At 52.8% G+C, this 20,018-nt stretch overlaps 1 protein-coding gene across 1 annotated transcript; it reads left to right on the top strand.

Moving 5' to 3' along the window:
* Nucleotides 1-2,626: 2,626 nt before the first annotated feature.
* Nucleotides 2,627-18,980, top strand: TMEM129 (transmembrane protein 129, E3 ubiquitin ligase). The gene is made up of 4 exons (XM_040419236.1): nt 2,627-2,869; nt 6,896-7,370; nt 14,459-14,618; nt 17,779-18,980. The coding sequence occupies exons 1-4, from the start codon at nt 2,665-2,667 to the stop codon at nt 18,025-18,027; spliced, it is 1,089 nt and encodes a 362-aa protein (XP_040275170.1). The 5' UTR covers nt 2,627-2,664; the 3' UTR covers nt 18,028-18,980.
* Nucleotides 18,981-20,018: the final 1,038 nt, after the last annotated feature.

The following is a 20,018-nucleotide window of genomic DNA, read 5'->3' as shown; positions in this document are numbered from 1 at the left end:
GATCTAGAGGCGTTATATGCAGGCAGTGATCACACAGTGCGGTACTGCATGTAATAGGATGGCCTGTAAATGAGATTCCGCAAAAAATAGTTTTTTTTGTTGTGCTGAAATCGCAGCGCAGTCAATATGCCTCGTTGTGGTGTGTGGACCCATTCATTTCAATGGATCTGCAATCCTCATATGACATGTCCTATCTTTTGTTTCGGGGCCCCACGGGAGCCGGAGATGCGGAATGCTACGGAACAAAAGCACGGAAACGGAACTTCCGTGGGGTACTCAAAGCTAATGTCCGCGCTCGGCGGTAATGCTGATCGCGCACCTATACCCCATTCAGATGCCGTGGTCAAATGTGGCCACGGCATCTGGGAGCGCAAAAAGCGGGTATGTAGTGGCTCCCCCTGGCAAGGATAGGGGGAGCCAGATGTTGTGTGCGGCAGCCTGAGTCCCCTGAATGATCCAAGGCTACCGCACATAGGTTCCTATGGAGATCCTGCCTGTGGCAGGGCTCCATAGGAATATACTGTAAGCCTCATAGACCCCCATGCTAATGCACTGGGGGTCTATGAGAGAAGCAATGTTATGATTGCTTATTCAAGTTCTTTAGGGGGACTATTAACAAGTCTAAAAAAAAAAAAGTGTTTAAAAAATATAAAAACATAAAAAAAAAATATAAAAATTTAAATCATCCCCTGTCCCCAAAATAAAAATAAACAATAAAAAAATAAACATCATGGGCATTGCTGCATGCGACAACATCTGCACTATAAAAATGTAAAAATATTTATCCCATAGGGCAAACTGAGAAACTGGGGGAAAAAAAAAAAAAGTCAAAATGGCCGATTTGCCATTTTTGGTCGCTTTACCTCCCACAAAAAAATGGAATAAAAAAGTCATGCACACCCCAAAATGGTATTAATGAAAAGTCCAGATTGTCCTGCACTCACACAGCTCTGCACAGATGACTACAAAAAAGTTATGGGGTCACAATATGGCGATGAAAAGGAAAAACTTATTTTTTTCAAGGTTTACATTTTTTTTCAGTATTAAAGAGGACCTTTCATGTTTTTTATTTTTTATTTTAGATAAATACCTTTACTTGCGGGGTACCTGATGCTGCCACCCTGCCTGTTTTTTTTAAAAATATGGCTCCACGCTGTGTTCCCCCGCAGTTCTCCCACTCAGTATGATAATCCTGAGCATCGGCACAGGGAGGGGGGACACCAGGGTTTCTCAGTGGGTGTCTCCTCCTCCCTGGCTGTGCCGCGATCCAATCACAGCGGAGAGCGTCACAGTCAGGGAGAAGGAGACGCCCCCTGAGAAACCCTGGTGTCTCCCCCTCCCTGTGCCGATGCTCAGGATTATCATACTGAGTGGGAGAACTGCGGGGGAACACAGCGTGGAGCCATATTTTTTTAAAACCAGTCAGGGTGGCAGCATCAGGTACCCCACAAGTAAAGGTATTTATCTAGAATTAAAAAAAACATGAAAGGTCCTCTTTAAAACATCCAAGGAAATCTATACAAATGTGGCATCACCGTAATCGTACTGACCTGGAGACAAGCGCTCAGCCCCATAGAGTCGGATGGAGCGGCAGCACGCATGCTTGACAGCCACTCCATTCAAACGGGGAGCATGGGCCCCTGTTCTTCTGGGGCCACAGTGATTGGACCCACATCGGTCTGTGGATAGGGGATTAATTGTCCTAAAGGGAAAACCTTTTCAAGGGGGTTCTCCAGGATTCTTAGGCCTCTTGAACATGGCCGCTGTGCTCCCGTGACCGTATTGAAATGGAAGCACGGAACGGAACCACTACGGAGTGCCTCGATGGTGTTCCGATCCATGCTTCTGTTCCGCAAAAAAAAATAGAACTTGTTCTATCTTTTTGGCAGAACGGACGGATCACGTTCTGGCCGCCTCACGGACGTTGCCTGTGTATTGGAGACAGCAAATTGCGGTCCCCAATCCACGGAACGGAACCACAATGGTCGTGTGCAAGAGGCCTAAAGGTGATGCCTCAGGATAGGCCATCAATATCAGATCGGTGGGGGTCCGACGCCCATCACCCTCCATCAACCAGTTGCAGTAGCTCCTGTAGCCAGCTCTGAAGGGTCGTATTCACACTACAGACTGGGCCGAACAGGTTCTGGGCACAAGAGCGGGCATCAAAGTAGGCAGACAGACGAATTTTAGGGATTTGAATTTGCGTCTGGCATCTTGTGCCCAAAACCTGTACGGGCCAGGCTGAACTCAAATGAACATGGTGCGGGGCCTCTGTATGTTGGGGGCGTGCGACCAGTGGGTTAAATCACACTATTTTATGCCCATTATCTTGATGCCCAATTGTGTGCCAGCCTTTTATATTTTTAGGACTTATTTGTTGCTGTGAAAAGTTCTCATAATTCATTAGGGGGGGGGGGGGGGACTCCAGCTTCCTCAAGGTATTTTTTATATTTATGATCTATTAATGAAGTCTGGTCGGAGTCCTGTGCATGAGCCCCGATGTACGCTGACATTGCGCCCTCTGGTGGCTTAGTATGATAGATCAGTTACACAGAGGCTGCACTCGGTCCGAAAGTGCGTAAAGACTACATCTCCCAGCATTCCCGGCTGCCCAGTTGGCCGGAAGTGTGCACCGTTCTTCGGTTTTCCCCCTCCCCCGCTGCCATGGAGAGCCCGGCGGTCACGTTTACGTTAGCTTACGTGGTGTTCGCCGTGTGTTTCGTGTTCACTCCTAATGAGTTCCACTCGGCCGGGATCACCGTGCAGAACCTGCTGTCCGGCTGGCTGGGGAGCGAGGACGTGGCGTTCATCCACTACCATGTCCGGAGGAGCACGGCCACCCTCCTGGTGCACTCCCTGCTGCCACTGGGTGAGTGCGCCCCTAGTCTGCTGTCACTTCACTACCCCCTGTACCTCCTGTCACTACACTGCCTGTACCCCCCTGTAACTACACTACCCGTACCCCCTGTACCCCCCTGTCACTACACTACCCCCCTGTCACTACACTACCCGTACCCCCCTGTCACTACACTACCCGTACCCCCCTGTCACTACACTACCCGTACCCCCCTGTAACTACACTACCCGTACCCCCCTGTAACTACACTACCCGTACCCCCCTGTAACTACACTACCCGTACCCCCCTGTAACTACACTACCCGTACCCCCCTGTAACTACACTACCCGTACCCCCCTGTAACTACACTACCCGTACCCCCCTGTAACTACACTACCCGTACCCCCCTGTAACTACACTACCCGTACCCCCCTGTAACTACACTACCCGTACCCCCCTGTAACTACACTACCCGTACCCCCCTGTAACTACACTACCCGTACCCCCCTGTAACTACACTACCCGTACCCCCCTGTAACTACACTACCCGTACCCCCCTGTAACTACCCGTACCCCCCTGTAACTACACTACCCGTACCCCCCTGTAACTACACTACCCGTACCCCCCTGTAACTACACTACCCGTACCCCCCTGTAACTACACTACCCGTACCTCCTGTCACTACACTACCCGTACCCCCTGCTACACTACCCGTACCCCCTGTACCTCCTGTCACTACACTGCCTGTACCCCCTGCTACACTACCCGTACCCCCTGTACCTCCTGTCACTACACTACCCGTACCCCCCTGTCACTACACTACCCGTACCCCCCCTGTCACTACACTACCCGTACCCCCCTGTCACTACACTACCCGTACCCCCCTGTCACTACACTACCCGTACCCCCCTGTCACTACACTACCCGTACCCCCCTGTCACTACACTACCCGTACCCCCCTGTCACTACACTACCCGTACCCCCCTGTCACTACACTACCCGTACCCCCCTGTCACTACACTACCCGTACCCCCCTGTCACTACACTACCCGTACCCCCCTGTCACTACACTACCCGTACCCCCCCTGTCACTACCCGTACCCCCTGTACCTCCTGTCACTACACTACCCGTACCCCCTGTACCCCCTGTCACTACACTACCCGTACCCCCTGTCACTACACTACCCATACCCCCTGTCACTACACTACCCGTACCCCCTGTCACTACACTACCAGTACCCCCTGTCACTACACTACCAGTACCCCCTGTCACTACACTACCCGTACCCCCTGTCACTACCCGTACCCCCTGTACCTCCTGTCACTACCCGTACCCCCTGTACCTCCTGTCACTACCCGTACCCCCTGTACCTCCTGTCACTACCCGTACCCCCTGTCACTACACTACCCGTACCCCCTGTCACTACACTACCCGTACCTCCTGTCACTACACTACCCGTACCCCCTGTACCCCCTGTCACTACACTACCCGTACCCCCTGTCGCTACACTACCTTACCTGTACCTCCTGTCACTACACTACCCGTACCCCCTGTCACTACACTACCCGTACCCCCTGTACCTCCTGTCACTACACTACCCGTACCCCCTGTCACTATACTACCTTACCTGTACCCCCTGTCACTATACTACCTTACCTGTACCTCCTGTCACTACACTACCCGTACCCCCTGTACCCCCTGTCACTACACTACCCGTACCCCCTGTACCTCCTGTCACTACACTACCCGTACCCCCTGTACCTCCTGTCACTACACTACCCGTACCCCCTGTACCTCCTGTCACTACACTACCCGTACCCCCTGTACCTCCTGTCACTACACTACCCGTACCCCCTGTACCTCCTGTCACTACACTACCTGTACCTTCTGTCACTACACTACCTGTACCTTCTGTCACTACACTACCTGTACCTCCTGTCACTACACTACCCGTACCTCCTGTCACTATACTACCCGTACCCCCTGTCACTATACTACCCGTACCCCCTGTCACTACACTACCCGTACCCCCTGTCACTACACTACCCGTACCCCCTGTCACTACACTACCCGTACCCCCTGTCACTACCTTACCCGTACCCCCTGTCACTACCTTACCCGTACCCCCTGTCACTACCTTACCCGTACCCCCTGTCACTACCTTACCCGTACCCCCTGTCACTACCTTACCCGTACCCCCTGTCACTACCTTACCCGTACCCCCTGTCACTACCTTACCCGTACCCCCTGTCACTACCTTACCCGTACCCCCTGTCACTACCTTACCCGTACCCCCTGTCACTACCTTACCCGTACCCCCTGTCACTACCTTACCCGTACCCCCTGTACCTCCTGTCACTACACTACACGTACCCCCTGTACCTCCTGTCACTACACTACCCGTACCCCCTGTACCTCCTGTCACTACACTACCCGTACCCCCTGTACCTCCTGTCACTACACTACCCGTACCCCCTGTACCTCCTGTCACTACACTACCCGTACCCCCTGTACCTCCTGTCACTACACTACCCGTACCCCCTGTACCTCCTGTCACTACACTACCCGTACCCCCTGTACCTCCTGTCACTACACTACCCGTACCCCCTGTACCTCCTGTCACTACACTACCCGTACCCCCTGTACCTCCTGTCACTACACTACCCGTACCCCCTGTACCTCCTGTCACTACACTACCCGTACCCCCTGTACCTCCTGTCACTACACTACCCGTACCCCCTGTACCTCCTGTCACTACACTACCTGTACCTTCTGTCACTACACTACCTGTACCTCCTGTCACTATACTACCCGTACCCCCTGTCACTACCTTACCCGTACCCCCTGTCACTACCTTACCCGTACCCCCTGTCACTACCTTACCCGTACCCCCTGTCACTACCTTACCCGTACCCCCTGTCACTACCTTACCCGTACCCGCTGTCACTACCTTACCCGTACCCCCTGTCACTACCTTACCCGTACCCCCTGTCACTACCTTACCCGTACCCCCTGTCACTACACTACCCGTACCCCCTGTACCTCCTGTCACTACACTACCCGTACCCCCTGTACCTCCTGTCACTACACTACCCGTACCCCCTGTCACTACACTACCCGTACCCCCTGTCACTACACTACCCGTATCCCCTGTACCTCCTGTCACTACACTACCTGTACCCCCTACCCTGTCACTACACTACCTGTACCCCCTGTCACCCCGTGCCCAGCTGTCACTACACTACCCGTACCCCCCGTACCTCCTGTCACTACACTACCCGTACCCCCCGTACCTCCTGTCACTACACTACCCGTACCCCCCGTACCCCCTGTCACTACACTACCCGTACCCCCCGTACCCCCTGTCACTACACTACCCGTACCCCCCGTACCCCCTGTCACTACACTACCCGTACCCCCTGTCACTACACTACCCGTACCCCCTGTCACTACACTACCTTACCTGTACCTACTGTCACCCCCTGCCCGGCTACACTACCTGTACCCCCTGCCCTGTCACTACACTACCCGTATCCCCTGTACCTCCTGTCACTACACTACCTGTACCCCCTACCCTGTCACTACACTACCTGTACCCCCTGTCACCCCGTGCCCAGCTGTCACTACACTACCCGTACCCCCTGTACCTCCTGTCACTACACTACCTGTACCCCCTGCCCTGTCACTACACTACCTGTACCCCCTGTCACCCCGTGCCCAGCTGTCACTACACTACCTGTACCCCCTGTCACCCCGTGCCCAGCTGTCACTACACTACCTGTACCCCCTCTCTGCCTGTCATTGTCTGCTCCCCTGTCATCGCTTGCCCGGCGGTCACTACCTGCTCCTTTGTCCTTTATGAGGATGAAGCCAAACCCTGCAGAAATTTCAGCTGTGATTGCAGTTATCTATTTATTCCCCCTCCCCCCACCATTACACACTAAGAGGGTCCCGGAAGCTGAGATATGGGGAGCTTTTGGCAGACCCCTGGCACTGGTGACTGTTTTCCTCTATGGCAGCGCGGTTTGTGACCCCGATGTATCTTCTGTATTCCAGGTTACTACATAGGAATGTGCTTCGCTGCTCCGGAGAAACAGCTGTATTATGTCTACGCTGCCAGTGATGGCTGGAGGATCTGTGCCCTGGTTGCAGTCATCCTTCCCACCGTTACCAGCCTCCTTGCCCTATACTGGTCTCAGAAGAGGTGGAGCAATCACCCCCTGGCGAGGACCCTGTCTCATCACGCTCTGCCTCAGTCAGACTGGAGGGTGGTGGCTTCCTCCATCAACACCGAGTTTCGGAGAATTGATAAGTTTGCAACTGGGGTGCCTGGGGCCCGGGTTATCGTCACTGACACATGGGTGATGAAGGTGACCACCTACAAGCTGTACGTGGCACAGCAGCAGGACATTCATCTGACGGTGACAGAGTCCAGACAACACGAGCCGTCTCCAGACTCCAACACACCCTTGCAGTTTATCACCATACGGGTGGCAAGCATTAACCCCAGCATTAAGCCTTTCGATATCAGGTAGTGTCATCGTTTTATAGAGCGCCTGATGGCAGTGTGAGACTAGTGGAAGTCCATTCTCAAGGACCTCTCCACTAACATAGCGGTTCAGCATGGGTAAAAGGGGTCTTTTCTAGGAATTAAATATCGATGCCCTGCCTTCAGGATAGCTCGTCACTATCAGATCGGTGGGGTCCTACTCCCAGCACCCCCGACGATCAGTTGGAAGGGGCCTTGGGGATTGGAAAAACAGCACCGCACATTGTATAGTGGCTGTGCTTGGTATTACAGCTCGGTCCCCTTCACATGAATGGGACTGAGCTGCACAAATGTCATGTGATTGATGGACGTGACAGAGTTCCAGGAGTCGGACCCCCCACAGATCAGATCTTGATGACCTATCCTGAGGAGAGGTCAATAATATATCATTCCCGGAACACCCCTTTAACTATAAATGGTAGAATGCTGGTTGCAGAGTGCGATCACATTTGTATTTTCCGTTTGTATATGTATTTCGCCATAGTGATGTGCACCTGCATATAGGGTTGTGCTGACTGTATCCCCCACGTTTTTTCTTTGTAGTATGTATTGGAGGCGTGGCGATCTTCATGCAGTCATGCACACCTGACCAGTCAATCTGTCCTGGAGGCTGGTTTTAAAGTCAGTATAAGGTCCCTTTCACACGAGCGAGTTTTCCGCGTGGGTGCAATGCGTGACGTGAACGCATAGCACCCGCACTGAATCCTGACCCATTCTTTTCAATGGGTCTGTGTACATGAGAGTTGTTTTCCACGCATCAGTTCTGCGTTGCGTGAAAAATGCAGCATGTTCTATATTGTGTTTGTCACGCAGCCCTGGCTCCATAGAAGTGAATGGGGCTGCGTGAAAAACGCATTGAATCCGCAAGCAAGTGCGGGTGCGATGCGTCTTTCACTGATGGTTGCTAAGAGATGTTGTTTGTAAACATTCAGTTTTTTATCACGGGCGTTAAAAACGCATTGCACCCGCGCGGAAAAAACTGAACAACTAAACGCAACCGCAGACAAAACTGACTGAACTTGCTTGCAAAATAGTGCGAGTTTCACTGAACGCACTCTGAACGCATCCGGTCCCAATCCGCAACGCCTGTGTGAAACCAGCCTAAGGGCTCTTTCACACTTGCGTTATTGTCTTCCGGGGCTCTGCTTAAAAGCAGAGTGTGCTTGGCGTGCACGCTGACCTGCATTCCCTGGACTTTGTGTGGCTGTCATGGCCCATGAACAGGTAGGAACTAGTGTTAGGGACCACTAATAGAGACGACTTTGACGTGGTGAGTGGCTTATTACGCTTTGGCCAAAATGTACACCAATGCCTCATCCAGCATGGAGTGCAGAATGCTGGATGCAGAGTGCTATCACATTTGTATTTCTCGCCCAATTTCCTTGGGGGACACAGAAGACCTTGGGTATAGCTCATCTCCCTAGGAGGCGTGACACTAAGTGAAAGCTGTTAAGCCCCTCCTCCACAGCTATACCCTCAGCCTGGAGAGAGAGACTGCCAGTTTTTGCTTAGTGTCCAAGGAGGCAAGACACTCCCTGGTTTCTCCTTGTTTCAATTTTAGATTTTTACTTTGTTTTATTTTCTTTTTGTTCCAGATCATCAGGGATAACAGAGACGCACTAGTCCTCTCTGTTCTCCCGGGGTTGAGCTGCGCCAGTGCCGGTCACCCGCACTGCTGCCTCCCCCACAGAAGGCAAGGTGGACCAGGGCAGCCCAGCTCCCCTGCATCCCGCCAGCGCAAGGGTCGCCCGCACGCCAAGTCCCTCCCCCGGCGTCCTGCCACTACGGTGCCAGTAGCTGAAGGGGCGACCCTGCTGGAACGGACCGAGGGTGAAGACGGCTATGGTGAGAGATTGGCTTCTCCAGCCCTACGTCCCCCCCCCCCCCCCCCCCCCCCCCCCCCTCGGTCTCCTGCGTGCCTGACCCTTACCTGGGCCTATGGACCCTTCTGTCCCTGCTAGACCTAGGCTGGCCCTGGGCTGCCGCAGGTCGACATCTGCTCCCTCTCTCCTGGCCTCCAGGACATTGGCACCCTTGTTCCTACAAGAGGAATGCCTTGGGAGCTGCGGAGGTCCGCACCTAGCTGCCCCTGACGGAGGGGTCATGCAGGCGTCCCACCCTCACAGACCCGGTCTCAGGGTTCCCCTCCCTCTTACCGGCCACTACTTCAGGGCCAGAGGGCCCGCGCCTTGCTGCCACTGACCCTCCCTGCTCTCACGGGCACCGGTCCAGGGGAAAGGTGGTTGTAGCTGCCGGCAGGGGTGAAATCACATGGAGCGCTGTTCTAGGCCAAGGGCCCGCTCCAGGGGTAAAATGGCTGCCGGGTGCAGGGTCCTGACTTCCGGACACCTGGGTGGGCACCGCGGCCTGCAAAGGAGCGCTTCAACAGCCCCGGCCGACCGTCGGAACCTTCCGGTCGGCCGGGCGCCGAAGTCTTGTGTTCCACTTCAAGACAATCCCGCTCTATCCGGGTCCCCGGCTCGCGGGGTGGGCACCCGCGGCCGGTATGTGCCGCTCCGTAGGCCCGGCTGGTACTTTAAGTACTTGCGGCCCCGGTCAGCCGGGCGCCGCTAAAAATTTAGGCCCCGGCTCTTCCGGCCCGCGGGGTGGGCACCCGCGGCCGGTATGTGCCGCTCCGTAGGCCCGGCCGCTGCTTTAAATACTGTGCGGCCCCGGTTCGCCGGGCGCCGCTAAAAATTTAGGCCCCATCTTCACGGCCTACTAGGCCGCAAAAATTCAGGCCTCTGTTGAAGGGGGCTGGAATTTCTCCAGGCGCGAATTTTTCCCGCCTGGAGGTTCCCCCGCCCACAGAGGATGGGCCTGTATGGGTGGATCTGTGCCCTGTAGGTGGCATCTGCCTCAGTGAGGCTGTGTGTTTAAAAAAAAAAATAAAAAAATTTATTATATATATGACTTGTGGGCTGCGCAGGACGCTGCAGCCTCATCTCAGAGTGCTGCCTGTATACATGCCCCCCTTCCATAGGCGGCATGGTGTCGCGCTCCCCGGCTGCGGCGCTGCCAGGTTCTTTTTTCCCCTTCTGGGGGTTTTTTATTGCCCTCTCCGCGCTACGGCGCTGGTCAAGGTGCATGCTTTTTCTGTAGGCAACATTCGTCACCCTCTCCAGTTATGGTGCCTGCCATGTGCAGGACCCCCCTCCTGGGCGGGATACTGCACTCTCCCTAACTGCGGGTTGGCCTTGTGCATGATCCCCCTTTCTTTGGCTCTCACTGGATTCGTTGCCGATCATGTGCATGACCCCCTTTTTTAGGCGGAATACTGCACTTTCACCGGATACGGTGCTGGCCATGTGCAGCTGGCCATGTGGCCATGTGCACGACCCCCTTCCTTAGGCGGAACGCTGCACTCTCTCTGGATTCGCTGCCTGCCATAGGCATGACTCCCTTCTGTGGACGGCATTCGGCACTCTCACTGGATTCACTGCCAGCCATGTGCATGACCACCTTCCATAGGCGATATGATGTACTCTCATTGGATTCACTACCGGCCTTGGGCATGCCTTCTTCCCGGGTGGCGGCATACATACACTCCCTCGGTCGGTGGTTGTTCTCTCGCCTGTACATTGTTGGCCATGTGCATGACCCCTATACATGCACTCTCTCTGGATCCACCGTCGGCCACATCATGACCCCCCTTCCGTGGGCGGTGTACGCACTCTCACTGGATCCGCTGCCGGCCATGGGCATGCCTCCTTCAGGTGGCATACACACATTCTCACCGACTGCTCGCATTCTCCCTGAATGCGATGCTGGCCTTGTGCATGATCCCCCCCCCCCCCCCCTTCCTTTTCTGGGCGGCATATTACGCTCACCAGATACGTTGCTGGCCTTGAGCATGGCCTCTAACATGGGCGAAACGCTTGCGCTCCCCTTGGATACGGTGCTGGCCTTGTGCGTGACCACCCCTCATTCCATGGGTGGAATTTTGCACGCTCACAAGATTCAAGGCTGTCCTTGTATGTGCTGTACTGGACTTGCACATGTTCCCCTTCATTGGCGGAGTAGTTACACTCTCACGAAATTTCGGTGTTGGGTGAATTGTTGCACACTCACTTAATGCTAGGATAGCCCTATGCATGTCCCCCTTTTCCCTAGGTGGACCTCCTGCGTTTCCGCTGGATACTGTGTGGCCATGTGCATGGCGCCTTTCTGGGCGAAGTATGGTATGCCCTACTCCTCTGACGTAGGTCCGGCCTTGGGCATCTCCCACTTTTTGGGGCAGGCCTTTGCATTCTTGCCCACTGCAGTTTGCCAGGTACATTTCCTCCCTTTCGGGGCGGTCAGTTTGCGTTCCATCGCATTCCATATTAGTCTTGTGCATAACTCCTTTCAGTTTGCACTCCCGTAGATACTGTGGCACTCTGTGGCTGGCCCTCTTCGCGGTGTTATATTTTTGCAGTGAGCGGACGTTCTTGTGCGTTGTTTGGGCCGTGTATGCCTTCTCGTCCTGTAGGTGGGTTGGCCTTCTCACTGCTTACGGGGCTACTCGTACGTAGCCTCCTTCCTCCTGCGACATTCTTTTTCTCTTGGGATACGATGATTGCCGCAAGCCTTGCACTATTCTCTAAGGAGATCATTCTGGTGCAGTGTGGTATGATTCTTTCCGGATTGGCGCCCTCGGTGCTTCAGTCTGATCTGCTACCAGGTTCGGGCCGCTCTTCTTGGGAAGGTCACCCAACTTCTCTTGGGTGCTCGCTTATACAGGTCCGGGGGACCTCCACCTTGGGTTCTTCAGGGTATTCGCCTTCTGCGTGGCGGTGAACCGGGCGTCTCTGTGTAGCGGTGTTCTGCTTTTGAGCTGTCCTATGGCCTCTCTGTTGCCCACTCCCCCTTTTTTGGTTGGAGGGTGTTATACCGGCCTCTGTCTCGCCTGCCTTTTCTCGCCGGCTCTGTTTGACTCCCACTCGGTACAGATCATTCCGATGTGGCGTCTGTTCCGGCCACGCTTCAGAGGCTGTTCCTTCACTGCCCTTCCCTCTGGGGAGAGCATGTTTGTTCATTTGGATGGTTATGGTGTTCCTTTTCAGTCTCCCTTGTCCACACTGGCTGTACTAGCTGTGTGCCTAGTTACCGGGTCTACCGCTTTCTGTCCTCCCGCTGGGTGCAGATTGCGTTTTTTCCATTCTAGGCAATGTTTCGGCTTTGGATTCACCTTCTCGGTAACTTGGGAGGACTACCATTTGGTCAGGATTGTCTTTTGATCTCCCACACCGGAACTGTAGTCTGTCTTCCTGTGGTGGCTACATTGGCTTCGGCTTTAGCCTGTCTTGTCCTGGCGGTTGCTGGGCGGACCCTTCGGTTCCTGTCCGTTTGTCCTTCTGCTTCCCCACTCTGGGGGGATACGGGACAACCTTGCTCGGGGGCCGACGGGACCAGTTCTACCGACTGTTCTACCCGTGTTACTGGTCCGCGCCTGATCATTGGGTTTTCACCCGCTTGCCCAGGCGACTCTAGTGGGCTCGCTAGTGTTTGCTTCTAGCCGAGTTTTCGTCCAGGATCTGTGGTAGGACTTAGGGCTTTACCTGGGGTTCTGTGGGAAGCTGGGCGTTCCCCCACTCTGCCTTTCTCCATGGTTCTGTCTTTCTCCAGTCCGGCCTGGACCTGGGGCTGGGACTCTGTTGCTTGAAGTATCAAGTGTCATTCCTGTCCTTCCTCTTTCAGCATTCCCCGTCCCTCTGGGCCTGTCAGGAACTTCTTCCATGGAGCGGCTCTTGGGTTCCTTTGTACTGCCCTCCGGTACCGTCCTGGGAACTACATACTGGGCTCTTGGCGCTCCAATTTTTCCTTGGAGCCGTTACAGAAGTTCTCTCTACTCCTTCTGTCCTGTACGGTTGGGTTTCTGTAGCCATCGTGTCTCTGACGGGTGCCTGAGTGGCGGCCCTTCTTGTTCCGAGCCTTCTGTCTTCCCCCAGGACAGGACTGTTCTCCATTCCGTCTCTTCCTTCCTTCTGAAGGTGGTATTTGTCCTTCATTTCATTGAGGCAGTCGTCCTCCCCTTCCCCCCCCCCCCCCCCCCCCCGGGAACGGACACTTCACCGATTTGGACGTTGTTTGGGCCTTGCAGTTTTTACTTGGAGATCTCCGACTCTTGTCGAGTTCGGTCTCTTATGTTTCCAGGAGGTCCGAGCAAAGGGTTGACGGCCTCCAGGGTGGCTTTCTTCCGCTTTCTCAGAGTGGCTCTTGTTGTGGTAGCCGCACCAAGGGCAGGGTCCTGCTTTTGGTGTCACCATTCATTTGGCCAGGGCCGTCGGTTTTTTTCCTGGGCCGGAGGCTTTAGGCTTCGGCCATCCATTTGTGCAAGGCGGTCACTGGTCTTCCTTGCACACCTTACCGAGTTCTACAGGGTGCATACGCGGGCTTCGGCGTATGCTGCCTTGGGCCGCCTGGTCTGCAGGCGGCGGGTTTTTTTGATGCCTTCGGGTGCTTCGCCTTGGTGCTGTGGTCCCTCCCCCTTTGGACTGCTTTTGAACGTCCCAAGGTCTTCTGTGTCCCCCAAGGAAATTGGGCGAGAAAACGAGATTTTTGTATAACTTACCAGTAAAATCTCTTTCTCGCTCTTTCCTTGGGGGACACAGCACCCACCCATTCTTTGTTCTTCTTTGACTGTTTCCGAGTTTGTTTTACCCTTAGGGTAGTTGGCTTGTTGGTTCCAATTTTTTGGACTTTGCCTTTTCTCACTACTTGGACACGCAACTGGCAGTCTCTCTCTCCAGGCTGTAGGTATAGCTGTGGAGGAGGGGCTTAACAGTCTTCACTTAGTGTCACGCCTCCTAGGGAGATGAGCTATACCCAAGGTCTTCTGTGTCCCCCAAGGAAAGAGCGAGAAAGAGATTTTACTGGTAAGTTATACAAAAATCTCGTTTTTCCGTTTGTATATGCATTTCGCCATAGTGATGTGCACCTACATACGGGTTGTGCTGACTCAATCCTCCACATAAATGGTAAAAGATGAGGATGTATGGGGGGCAGCGGCAGTGTGATCTGACCAGGGGCCTGGTGTGTCCTTTAGTATTCTACTCTGCCATTGATACTAACCACTGATATATTTACAGATTGAACTCAACAGAATATGGAGAGCTGAGGGAGAAACTTCACGCCCCCATCCGAAATGCAGCCAACGTAGTCATACATCAGACCCTAAGCGACATGTTCTTGGATACGTTCCGCTCTCTGGTGGAAGTCAATAATGTCTACCAGCTGCCGAGCAATCAGGTGAGGGCTGTCGGTCATTCCCACTGCGGACACGTGAGGCGCCTTGTATTCCATATGTCTCTATACATCTTGTGTTGTAACTGGTGGAGCATCGGCCCAAATAATCGATTTTACAAGTCATCGTCTTTAACCTTTTTTTTTTTTTTTTTCTCGTTTTTTCATTTTCATTTTTCTTCCTTATTTTCCATGAGCCATAACTTTTTTTTTATTTATTTTTTATATGTTTCCGTCCACATAGCTGTATGAGGGCTTATTTTTTTGCAGGACAAGTTGTACTTTCTAATGCCACCATTAATTAGGGCGCAAAATGTACTGGGAAGCGGTAAAAAAAATTCCACCGTTTTACGGGTTTTGTTCCCGCGGCATTTCGTTTGCGGCAAAACAGTCCCATGCCCTTCATTTTCTGGGTCAGTACGATTATGACGATACCCCATATGGATAGGTTTTTTATGTCTAAATAGTGTAAAAATAAATGTAAACTTAAAAAAATCACCATATTTTGACCCCAACTTATAACTTTTTTGCGGGACAATCTAGTTTTTATTGATACCATTTTGGAGTGTGCGTGACTTTTTGATCACGTTTTATTACATTTTTTTAAGTAAGAGAAACAAAGAAAAAATGGCACTGGCCACCAATGAATATAATACTGGGGAGGGAGGGGGGGGGGCGCACTGGCCACCAATGAATATAATACTGGGGAGGGAGGGGGGGGGCGCACTGGCCACCAATGAATATAATACTGGGGAGGGAGGCGGGCCGCACTGGCCACCAATGAATATAATACTGGGGAGGGAGGCGGGCCGCACTGGCCACCAATGAATATAATAATACTGGGGAGGGAGGCGGGCCGCACTGGCCACCAATGAATATAATAATACTTGGGAGGGAGGCGGGCCGCACTGGCCACCAATGAATATAATAATACTTGGGAGGGAGGGGCCGCACTGGCCACCAATGAATATAATACTGGGGAGGGAGGGAGGCGAGCCGCACTGGCCACCAATGAATATAATACTGGGGAGGGAGGGAGGCGAGCCGCACTGGCCACCAATGAATATAATAATACTTGGGAGGGAGGGGGGGGCCGCACTGGCCAGTGGCCACCAATTAATATAATACTGGGGAGGGAGGCGGGCCGCACTGGCCACCAATGGATATAATAATACTTGGGAAGGAGGGGGGGCCGCACTGGCCACCAATGAATATAATAATACTTGGGAGGGAGGGGGGGCCGCACTGGCCACCAATGAATAATATAATACTTGGGAGGGAGGGGGGCCGCACTGGCCACCAATGAATAATATAATACTTGGGAGGGAGGGGGGGCCGCACTGGCCACCAATGAATATAATAATACTTGGGAGGGAGGGGGGGCCACACTGACCACCAATGAATATAATACTGGGGAGGGAGGGGGGGGGGGGGGCGCACTGGCCACCAATGAATATAATAATACTTGGGAGGGAGGCGGGCCGCACTGGCCACCAATGAATATAATAATACTTGGGAGGGAGGCGGGCCGCACTGGCCACCAATGAATATAATACTGGGGAGGGAGGGAGGCGAGCCGCACTGGCCACCAATGAATATAATAATACTTGGGAGGGAGGGGGGGCCGCACTGGCCAGTGGCCACCAATTAATATAATACTGGGGAGGGAGGCGGGCCGCACTGGCCAGTGGCCACCAATTAATATAATACTGGGGAGGGAGGCGGGCCGCACTGGCCACCAATGGATATAATAATACTTGGGAAGGAGGGGGGGCCGCACTGGCCACCAATGAATATAATAATACTTGGGAGGGAGGGGGGGCCGCACTGGCCACCAATGAATAATATAATACTTGGGAGGGAGGGGGGGCCGCACTGGCCACCAATGAATAATATAATACTTGGGAGGGAGGGGGGCCGCACTGGCCACCAATGAATAATATAATACTTGGGAGGGAGGGGGGGCCGCACTGGCCACCAATGAATATAATAATACTTGGGAGGGAGGGGGGCCGCACTGGCCACCAATGAATAATATAATACTTGGGAGGGAGGGGGGGGCCGCACTGACCACCAATGAATATAATAATACTTGGGAGGGAGGGGGGCCGCACTGGCCACCAATGAATAATATAATACTTGGGAGGGAGGGGGGGCCGCACTGACCACCAATGAATATAATACTGGGGAGGGAGGGGGGGCCGCACTGACCACCAATGAATATAATACTGGGGAGGGAGGGGGGGCCGCACTGGCCACCAATGAATTTAAAACTGGGGAGGGAGGGGGGTCTGCCCCCTCCTGCCTGGCAGCACCTGATCTCTTACAGGGGGCTATGATACGCACAATTAACCCCTCAGGTGCGGCACCTGAGGGGTTAATTGTGCGGATCACAGCCCCCTGTAAGAGATCGGGTGCTGCCAGGCAGCAGGGGGCAGTCATGTACACAGTTCTTTTAGTATATTCTAACTTGAAGCGTCCCCATCACCATGGAAACGCCTCTGTGTTAGAATATACTGTCGGATCTGAGTTTTCACGAAGTGAAAAATCATATCTGAAAAAAACTGTTATGAAGACGGATCCGTTCTGAACGGATACCATAGTTTGCATTATAGGTGCGGCTCCGTCTGTGCAGACACCAGACGGATCCGCTCCGAACGCAAGTGTGAAAGTAGCCTTATCCTGGCCTGCCATCTGGTGGCACATTGCACATTCATTGTCAATGGGGACAAAACTGAACGAAACGGAGTCACCAGAATGCATTCCGTTCCATTTGGTTGCGTCCCCATCGCGGACAGAAAAACGCTGCTTGCGCGATGTGGTGCGGAGAAAGAAGGATCCATCCTGACACACAATGTAAGTCAATGGGGATGGATCAGTTTTCTCTGGCATAATAGAAAACTGATCCGTTCCCCGCTGACTTACAATGGAGTTCATGACGGATCCGTCTTGGCCATGTTACAGATAATACAACCGGACCGGTTCATGACGGATGCAGACGGTTGTATTATCTGTAACGGAAGTGTTTTTTCTGATCCATGACGGATCCAGCAAAAACCGCTGGTGTGAATGTAGCCTAAGCTACAAGCTTCCCTGGTGGCGGCAGGACTCGCCCAGTGCAGTATATAGAGTACGCATATTTTAGAAGGATTGCCTCTCATTACAGGAACTGGAGTCCTGTATCGGCTGCATGCAGACCAACGCCAACGTCAAGCTGGTGAAGTATTGCCAGGAGCCCAACGAAGGAGAGTGTCAGCAATGCTACTGCCGGCCCATGTGGTGTCTAACTTGCATGGGCAAGTGGTTTGCGAGCCGTCAGGACCAGCAGCACCCAGAGACCTGGTTGTCCAGCCAAGTGCCTTGCCCCACCTGCCGAGCCCGATTCTGCATAGTGGACGTGTGCATTATACGGTGACCGCACTTTTAGGATGTTTGTACGATTTTCTACCCTGAAATTGTAATATGTACCTGGGCAGATAACAGGGGGAGACCTGACCGGCCACATAGGTTGCCTTCTATCAGTCTGGTTTGCGGTTATATTGAAGGAGCCTAATGCAGTGATTTAGTAGGAACATTTGCGCCGTGGTCGCCGTACACTTGGATTGGGTGTGACGTCTGGGATTACAAGAAGGTTAATACTACTGTTCTCGTCTATTTTGAGGCTGTTTATTTTCTTCCGTTTTTGACACGACTATTGTGTCTTACAAAATTTGCTCTTTGTATGAAAAGTCCCACTGACAATTGAATCAAGTTTTTCGGGTATAGGGCAGAGATTGCAGCGCCGCCTATATGGACAGTGGCCACACCGCCTTGAAGTTAATGCCTCAGTTCCAGAAAATGGAGCCACTGTTGGCCACCGCATCTGACCTGACGTGTGGTCAGCTTACAGGTAATATGGCTCCCCCTGCAGGTGTTTTCACTAATTGCAATGATCACTGCGCCTCATAAGATCACATCCTCACCGTGTGTTAAGTTTTGTGCAGATATCCCGCAGTGTGGATGAGATTTTTATTAATTTTTTTAATTTTGCACACTTCGCTGCTGCTGTATACACCGTGGATTTTCCGCACGCAGTTCCGCTGCAGAAAACGGTACGTAGGGCTGTACCCTCAAACCGTGGTACGTCAGTTTATGTCCGTGTATTGCAAAAAGGGTGGCATTTCCCAAAAATTCTGCATATAAATCATGCAGATTTTTGCCGAAGGGAATTCTTCCGATGCAGATTACTTCCAGGGTGGACATACCGTAAGGCCCCCCTTTCACACGGGCGAGAATTCCGTGCGGGTGCAATGCGCGAGGTTAACGCATTGCACCCGCACTGAATCCGGACCCATTCACTTCTATGGGGCTGTGCACATGAGCGGTGATTTTCACACATCACTTGTGCGTCGCATGAAAATCGCAGCATGCTCTATATTCTGCGTTTTTCACGCAACGCAGGCACCATGGAAATGAATGGGTCTGCGTGAAAATCGCAAGAAAGTCCGGATGCGGTGCGATTTTCACTTGTGGTTGCTAGGAGATTATAGGGATGAAAGAAACCCCGGACCCCATTAAAGTCTATTCACTGTATTATTTTTCCCTTTATAACATGGTTATAAGGGAAAATAATAGCATTCTGAATACAGAATGCTAAGTAAAATGTGGATTGAGGGGTTAAAAAATAATAGAAAATTAACTCACCTCATCCAATCGATCGCGCAGCCGGCATCGTCTTCTTTCTTTCTTCTTTTAGGACCTGCAAAAAGGACCTATCTTCATTCAGCAGGACCTGCGCTGACGTCACCACGTGATGAGCGCGATTACGTCATCAAAGGTCCTTTTGCAGGTCCTGAAAGAAGACGATGCCGGCTGCGCGATCAAGAGGATGAGGTGAGTTAATTTTTTTTATTTTTTAACCCCTCAATACACATTTTACTAAGCATTCTGTATTAAGAATGCTATTATTTTCCTTTATAACCATGTTATAAGGGAAGATAATAAAATCTACAGAACACCGAACCCAAACCCGAACTTCAGTGAAGAAGTCCTGGTTCGGGTCTGGATACCACATTCAGTTTTTTTTTTCACGTGCGTGCAAAACGCATTGCACTCGCGCGGAAAGCAATCACAGTCAAAACTGACTGAAATTGTGTGCGCACTTGCGCTGTTTTCCCGCAAATCCAGGACACCCGTGTGAAAGAGGCCTAAAGGGGTTTTACAGGATTTCCTATCCTGACGGTAAGTTATCACTTTCGGGTCGATGGGATCCGATACCCCGCACCGATCAGCTGTTTTGAGGTAGTTGGTGCCAGAACTTCACCGTGCCGTCCCTTGTGTAGTGGACGGCGCTGATAACTGGGGCATTGAAATGAAGCGAAGCAGCGCTGCAGTTACCAGCGCCGTCCACTGCACAATGGACAGAGC

Source organism: Bufo bufo, chromosome 2, assembly GCF_905171765.1.
Source record: "Bufo bufo chromosome 2, aBufBuf1.1, whole genome shotgun sequence".
Taxonomy (NCBI): domain Eukaryota; kingdom Metazoa; phylum Chordata; class Amphibia; order Anura; family Bufonidae; genus Bufo; species Bufo bufo.
The sequence above is the reverse complement of the archived record's forward strand: the minus strand, read 5'-3'. Positions and strand labels throughout refer to the sequence as shown.

Bases quoted from the DNA above. Each gene is read 5' to 3' on its own strand.
- TMEM129 (XM_040419236.1), top strand. From the start codon at position 2,665: ATGGAGAGCCCGGCGGTCACGTTTACGTTAGCTTACGTGGTGTTCGCC. The intron at 2,870-6,895 runs GTGAGTGCGCCC...TCTGTATTCCAG, and splicing joins GCACTCCCTGCTGCCACTGG to GTTACTACATAGGAATGTGC. The intron at 14,619-17,778 runs GTGAGGGCTGTC...CTCTCATTACAG, and splicing joins ACCAGCTGCCGAGCAATCAG to GAACTGGAGTCCTGTATCGG.